The 7854-nt window shown below is 41.6% G+C and overlaps 1 protein-coding gene across 6 annotated transcripts in view; it reads left to right on the top strand.

Annotated features, from left to right (window-relative positions):
• The window catches only part of USP40 (ubiquitin specific peptidase 40), a 73167-nt gene that overhangs the window by 20545 nt on the left and 44768 nt on the right, over window positions 1–7854 (top strand). For 2 of the 6 annotated variants that reach the window (XM_082056445.1, XM_082056449.1), the window contains exons 1-6: window positions 299–425; window positions 3695–3912; window positions 4462–4529; window positions 5184–5297; window positions 5879–6043; window positions 6612–6758. In XM_082056445.1, the coding sequence (XP_081912571.1) occupies window positions 3714–3912; window positions 4462–4529; window positions 5184–5297; window positions 5879–6043; window positions 6612–6758 (693 nt within the window). In that variant the 5' untranslated portion in view covers window positions 299–425; window positions 3695–3713. Of the gene's footprint in view, window positions 1–86; window positions 195–277; window positions 426–3694; window positions 3913–4461; window positions 4530–5183; window positions 5298–5878; window positions 6044–6611; window positions 6759–7854 lie in introns of those variants that run through there. The other 4 variants (XM_082056444.1, XM_082056448.1, XM_082056446.1 and 1 more) reach the window with 4 other exon arrangements.

The following is a 7854-nucleotide window of genomic DNA, read 5'->3' as shown; positions in this document are numbered from 1 at the left end:
GAGGTGGGTGTGACGGCGGGAAACTACAGCCCCCAGAAGGCACTATGACTCCCAGCGGGCCGTGCGCACTCTCCCGCCCGGGGGAAGCCGTTGCCGGGCAGTCTTCGGTTTGCATCGGCACCCCATTCCTTCCCGCCGCTTCCCGAGGCTTCCCCCGCTCTGTGGAGCGAGGAGGGGCAGCTGTTGTTGGCCAGGTGAGTGAAGTCCTGGCGCCGCGGCTTTGCGGTCCCAGCATGCTTTGCGCGGCGCCACAACAAAGATGGCGGCGGCGGGGCCGTGGCGGTTGGTGCCTGCCCGGGCCCCAGACGCTGCCTCTGGGCACTGAGTCGGGCAGGCGGTCCTGGGGTCGCTCCCTGGCGCTGCGGACCGGCCGGGGTGCAGGCGGCAGGCCTGGGGCCCCGGTCCTCGTTCTCTTTTCGGTACCGGTGAGTCCGGGCCCAGCCCCGTGGGGGCTCCGGGACTGGAGCACATGGCGGGTGGAGAGGGAGGGGTTGTAGGGAGGGTGGGGGCCAGGATCGGATTGCTGTGGGGAGGGCACGGGTGCAGCGTTATGAGGGGTGTGAGAGGCGCCAGAGCCGAGTTACAACGTGGGAGGTTCCCACCTGGGGCTTTGGGATCTCCTTTCATGGACTTTCTGCAACTTTGGCAGAGCAAGACCCTCGTAAGTGGTGTGTGCTGAGTTGGCGCTGCTGTGTGAGGGCACTGGACCAGAGTGTTGTGGCTTAACCCGAGCCAGCAATACAACCACGATAGCTGCTCACTCACTCCCTGCCCCGATAGGGGAGAGAATCAAAAGGGAAGGGAGAAACTTGGATTGAGATAAACACAGTTTAATAAAATAACAAAATATGAATACACTACTAGTAAATATATGTATATGTATAAAATAGAAATAAAAGGTACTCAGGGCAATTCCTCACAAACACACTGAGGAGCCAGTGCCAGGAAACAGTACCTGGTCCCACAGCCAATCCCAGAGAGAGAAAAGAGGAAAAAGGCAGAAAGGCTCAGAGGCCTCTGCAAAACAGAAAAAGGCTGAACTAAGATACCTGATCCCAACTCCCCTGGCTGAGCACCAGAGAGAGAGTGAAAGAGAGGAAGGAGGAAGGCACAGCTCTCCTTATATCTGAAGCATGATGCTAATGGGATGGAATATTCTTATTGATCAGTCTGGATGTCAGTCAAGCTCTGCTCCATCTATGCCCCCATTCCCTAATCCCTCACACCTGTGGGCAGAGCATTCAGAGTGTCCTTGGCTCTCAGACCAGGACAATAAAAACATTAACTCTGTGCAGGGCTGTTATCTTCTTGTTCTCAAACAAAGTCCAAATAATGAGTGTGCTAGCTATGGCAAAGAAAGGTTTCTAACTGCATGTAGAAGATTAACCCATTCTCAGTCAAACCAGCACACACAGTCATCATCCAGAAATTCATTCTGATCTGTATTGCCTTGTGGCTTTTAAGGGAAGGAAGCTGCTAGCAATGCTTTGAGGATCCTGAAATAAGGAGCGAGGGAGGATTTGGCACCGTGCTGCTCTGGAGCTGTGGGTGGAACAGCAGGCTGTCAGTAAGATGGTCACTGTCTCCTAGATATGCGCGTTTTTATGGTGAACAAACCTATTAGAATCAAGCTGTTGTGCATTTGGATGAGGGAAATAGGAAGAGTTGTAATCTTTGGTTGGTTAAAGTGCAGCAGGCCTGACTGGAAATTAAATGCAGTCTGAGGGGCAGTTTGGAAAGAGTCCTAAACCTGATTATTACATCTTGAAGCATGGGAGGTGGGCGCTTTACAGGTTTTTGCGGGGCTTGTAGTGATCAAGGTATAAGAGCTGCATTCAGAGGAGGAAAACCTAATGCAAAGGGATGAAAATGATTTATTTTTTGTCCGTATTCATTGAGAAGGTTCTCTTGCCACGTAATTTTATTTGGTGGGGATTTAGAAGGGGATATGCGTTGCATGAAGTGCTGAAGAAGCATTACAGAACAAGCAGAGTGAACATGGCCGTGCTGCTTCATAGTCAGCTGCCCTGAGCACAGCCCTTCACCTAAAAACTGCTCTAAAATGGGCTTAATGGAATGCTGTTTTGTACAAAGAATTGTAGCAGATGCCTGAAGATCTACTGGTTGGTCTGTCATCTACATTTAAATTTTCAAATGGTGTTCAATAAGGTTTGCTGCTGGAGGCTCTTAAAGAAGTTAAGCTGACACAGGAGAAGGTTATTGCTTGATTAAATAATTAGCTAAAAGATGGGAGACAGAAGATCAGCTGTCCCAGAGGGGAGTGAGGGGGAGTCTCTGTCTTTGTCAGAGCATGTGTTCAGCCTATTATAATCTATCAGGAAAAAACAGTGAATGCTGAGGTGGTTAATTTTTCTCGTGAAATCACACAGCGTATTTCAGTAAACACATGTTGCATCAGTGAAGCTTCAAAGTCTTTGTGCTCATGCGTGGCTGAGTGATGCAACAGCAGGTAATATTAAGGGTACATGAGTACAGAGAGATGCAGTATGAGGCAGAGACAATCGCAACCATACAGTTATGTATAGATATTAATGTAATGTGAGTAAACAGTGCTGGGGTTTGAAGTGAACACATAGGAGCTAGGTCTTGGGATAATAATGAACATTGCTTAAAGCAGTTTAGTGCTCAGCAGTTGTACAAAAAGAGAACAAACCAGAGAAACATTATCTATAAATTTATATATATATATATCTCTAAAATTGTCTATAGACATGGTTTGCACATATCTTGAACATTGCAGGCAGCTGCAGTCCTCTGATCTCAGAAATAGCAAGGCAGAAGGTTAAGGGGTTCAGTGGAGGTAGATAAGGATAATCAGAGACAGGGAACACATTCAGTTGTAGGGCTGAATATGTGTTCATGGAGGCTTTTATCTGGAAGAGAAGTTTGAGAGCAATATGATAAACTTCTGTAAACTCTTAAGTAGAATAATTTTAGTTGGGGAGTGATTATTCACTGCTTCAGTATAACTCAAAATTACTCCCTGCTATTACAAGAGATACAGCATACCAAGTGAAATTATGGGGTGGCAAATACAAAACAAAAGGAGGTTACTGTGGGAGTCCTGGTACATGCTAAGAGGTTGCAAGGATTCCAAAAAGATCTGTGAAAAAATCCCCCTAAGTGGAATTAGATGTCATTGAGTTTGTGATTCAACTGTCTGGAAGCAAAGATGATGATTTCATAAAATACCACTGGATTTTGGACTGTTTATTACACTCGTCGCATCTGAACTGGCCAACGCTACAGACAGGTTATATGTGCTCAGGGGTTTGTTGAGAGACAGCGCAGGGATTTTGATGAGTTTGAGAGGTTTTGCTCACCTTTCCTGCAGAAAGTGGGCACCCTGAGCACTGGTTAATTATGGATGGTTAGAAGGAGCTGTTTGTTTTGATACGAGTGTTTTTGATAATGCAAAAATGAAATGCCATGTATTTGATTCCAAGTTAAAAGTCTATTCAGGCCTGTGCTAACATGAATGCTTTTAATTCATATATTTTTTTATTATGTTAGTGCATGCTTTTGCACAGATTTGACACCTGCTTTTAGAATGAACAGAATAAGATGAAAAAAGTTATAAACATTCTTCTGTCAGGACTTAAAGGTTCATCATGTAGAGGTGGGTGGATTCAATTGCATATTTAAAGTAAATGGATTATTTTCTATTTTTAAGGGACTGTTTTGCCTTCACAATGTTTGGGGACTTATTTGAAGAGGATTTTTCCTTTATTTCAAACAATCATTGTGGAAAAGGGAAGAAATCAAAGCGCAGAGATTCCGAGCCTCCAGCTCCCAGGGATTTCACCAACCTCAGTGGTATAAAAAATCAGGGTGGGACCTGCTACCTCAATTCCCTTCTGCAGACTCTGCTCTTCACACCTGAATTTAGAGGTAATGTGTTCAAAACAATCTTAAAATAGTGGTGGAATTGCTGTTTTACGGTGACTTGCATTTCTAGTTATTTATTAAAAAAACGCCACAAACACAGTTTGTTTGCAGAAACAGTTTGCTTCAGTTCACTTCAAACCAGTTATTACAGAATACGCAGAGCTGTTGGTCTGTAAAATTAGTACAAATTGTACAAATTAGTACAAAATTAGCACAAAATGTAACTACTGTAAGGATTATGTTTTCTTACAGATGGACAACTACAGATTGTGTAAATAAGAGAGGTTATTGCTGCCCATAAAGTATCATTCATTTTTTAATGCAACCACTACAATTCCTGACAAAACCAGGTATTTTGCCATCTAAATACCTTGTGCTTTATTGTTATAGCTTGAGCCAGTTGTAAGGGTGACTGATGTTCAGAAATGTTGTTTCATATCATCTTAATTTGCCAAAAAGAAGAATAATGCTTGACGGTTAAAATGCAATAAATCTTTAAAGAGGACACATTGTCTTTTTTATAAATAGGGTTTTTTCTTTTTGCAATTACAGAGGCGCTGTTTTCTCTAGGACCTGAAGAACTTGGGACTCTGGATGACAGCAGTAAACCAGATGCAAAGGTATTTAAAACTATTTTGTCATTAATCACTGCTCAGTGTTGGTTTGAAAGAATATTGCTTCAATTTGCATCAAACTCATGAGAATGAATGAAAACCTAATTTTGATACTGAAAAACAGTTTGGTTGGCTGATACTCTATTTTGCACCCAGATGTAAGATTTCAGGGCCGTAGGCTTTTCCTTCAAAAGTAAGATATTGAGCCTGTTTCTGTTGAAATTGGTAATGGAGATGATTTTGTCTTCAAGTGGAGGAGGAACAATCCTGAATTCTGCACAGTCAACAAACCCTTTACCGAGCAAGGAGTTTGTTAAATCTGTACGTCGTGATGTCTTATCGCTGAGTTCTTAGGGTTTAGTGTCATGAAAAATATCAGAGAATGTTTCCCTTTGTTTTTTTTTTAGCCATGGTGGTAACTTAATTTTAATCCTTGTAGTTTTACTTTATCACAAGATGTATGTTCCATGACTATTTGGCTGAGTAAGATGAGACACTGTAGATTTTTGGGAACCAAGTCTGATGTTTTTGTGTGAATGAGTAACCTGTGTTAAGAAAGCCATAGGTAGTGGTTTATTACAAGTTTTGGACTTTTTAAATCTAAATGATTGGTTTGAAGACTTTCTGATTTGTTGGGTATGGTTTGTTTTTTATTTCTAGGTTCGATTAATTCCTTTACAACTTCAACGGTTATTTGCTCAGCTTCTGCTCTTGGACCAGCAGGCTGCATCTACAACAGACCTCACAGAGAGCTTCGGGTGGAACAGCCAGGAGGTACGAATCACCGTCAGTGATACCGTTGTTGATAAACTTCTTCCTGAAGGGAGAAGATTCTTTTTTTAAGTCTGACAATTAAGAAATACCTGAAAATACTTCAAGCTGTGGAGACAGCATTGAATTGGATCAACTATTGTTGTATACTGCTGTATCTCCACATGAAGTACATTCCAGTTGTTTACAGTGAGCAACAGAAGAAAATTGTTCCGTTAGATACAATTTCTGTAGCTTTTCCTTTGCTTTTACAGGAAGTTTTCTCCAAGAGTAATTTGGGTTCTTGTCCTCAAATCTTAGACTCTTACCTAAATTGAACTGTCCTCTTAGAGTTTAGTCTAAATCTACCCAACTGAAAGCATCTTGTGTGGGTTATAGTTTATGTACTTGTAGCTACTCAAAGAGCATAAGTAAATTAAGAATAAAAAAAATAATAAAGGTAGTAAATATATGGGTACTCGTTGAGCTGTCTTTATCACACTTAATATATGTTGGTTTTAAGCAGTAAGCAAAGCAGATGGCGCTATTTTATTTCTTCAAGTTTGTTTATTTTTGGTTTTTGTTTTGTTTGTTTAATCATGCAGGAAATGAGGCAGCATGATGTGCAGGAATTAAATCGGATTCTGTTCAGTGCTTTGGAAACTTCCCTTGTGGGGACTTCGGGTCATGACCTCATTAATCGATTGTACCATGGGATTGTTGTCAACCAGATTGTTTGTAAAGAGTGCAAGAATATCAGTGAAAGACAGGTAAAGCTAGAGGATTTTCCAGGTTAGGTTTCCGGTCAGTCTGTTGAAGATGTTTTAAATGTTCTTTATTTAAATCTCAAAAAATAATGCCGTCTTTGAGTGTCACTGATGGCCTTATTGAATCTAGGTAGTGTGCATTAGTTAGAGCACTGCAGACGTGAAAATATGAGAATTATTCATGACGTTGTTACGTCTTGGCTGGCATTTTCTAAACCACCTACTTCAGGCTGTGACTCAGAGGTAAAAAAACAAGTGTGATTGCATTTTCTGAGTTGATAAGCGTTGCCTTTGGTAGGTCTGGTTATTAGATAGCTGAACAATTAGGTAATAACAGTAAAACATATGTTTACAGTCTTTTATGGTCTTTGTAATGAAAAAAAAGGTGTCTTTTATTTATTTATCTTTTTTTTTAATTCTCTTCTGTGGATATATGGGATTATTTTCCCCATCAGCAACAAAGGCAGAATGAATGCTGACATCTGCTGTGGTGCATGGGGTGAATATCTTTCTAATTTACCATGAACTTACACTACTTACTACCTTATTTTTTTGTTGTACTTCTGCTTAGGAAGATTTCTTAGATCTAACAGTGGCAGTAAAAGGTGTAGCTGGCTTGGAGGAGGCTCTGTGGAACATGTATGTGGAAGAAGAGTATTTTGAAAATGAAAACTTGTATCGATGTGGAACCTGTGATAAACTTGTTGAAGCTTCAAAGGTAATGCATTGGTGATTCTCAGTGTTCCGTTTGCTAACAGTTAGAAACTTCGTTTACATTGCTGTGTCTGCCCTCTAACTCTAAACCAAAAAAACTTGTATCAGATGATATATAAGAGGAGGATGCTAAAATCTGACCTGTTTTTCTTTAAACCTCAGCAACTGTGTCAAGAAAAGCTCACGTGACTCATTTCTTGTCTTGAATATTGTTGCAGTCTTTATTCTAACCAATGGTGAATGGGATGGCATGTAGCTTCCAGAGTATTGCCTCATTCACACACCTCTACTGCCCCTGGCTTTGGGCATTTCAGAGGATAGGCTAAAAGGTAAGCTAGAGCATAAATTAAAAATAGATGGATGGAAATTCTCTCATAAAGAGTACAAATGGGAGACAAAAATAATGAATAGCTGTTGCTCTGCACAAGGAAATGGGATCTGTTGATCCAGCTATTGCATTTTTTTGCTGATACTGAACAGGTTCTTGCACTGAAAAATTAACACCTTTGTAGGTGTTTTTAGTATGTTCTGTAGTGCTAGAGCCTGCAGGTGCGTAAGAATGTATTCATGCAAGGAACCATTCAGACAAAACCGGGACACAGACAGACAGCTGTTGGTGTGCGCTGACATATTCTGCTGTCTTCCCAACAGCAAAGCCTTTGGCCTGCTGGGTGACTCTCTTCTGCAGCAGAATGAGTGGAATCCAACCCTTGTGTGCGTGCTCCTTAATGTGGGAGTGGGTGCAAAGCCGAGCTGAGTGCAAGTGAAGTTAATCAGTTATTTGGGATTTCATGACCTTTTGCCCAACCTCACGTGGCTTGATTAGAAGGGCTTGTTTGAGTTAAACTTTACTAGGTTCAAGGTAGTGCGAGAACACTTGCTAACCTCTCAAATGCGCTCATCCACGCAAGAAGGCAGTGGGAACTCTGATATCGGGTAAGAAGTAACATAGCTGGGGTATGCAATTTTAATTGTACAATCTGATTATCACTTGGAACACCATACAAAATCCTTTGTGCTACTGAGCTCTGCTATGTAGTCTTCACAACTGATACAAATGGAATACCTCATTTAGGGGATTTCTTAAACCATGTGTGTGT

This window comes from Streptopelia decaocto (genome assembly GCF_964273445.1).
Source record: "Streptopelia decaocto genome assembly, chromosome: 6".
Lineage (NCBI taxonomy): Eukaryota > Metazoa > Chordata > Aves > Columbiformes > Columbidae > Streptopelia > Streptopelia decaocto.
Note: the sequence above shows the minus strand (reverse complement) of the source record. Positions and strands in the feature narration are given on the sequence as shown.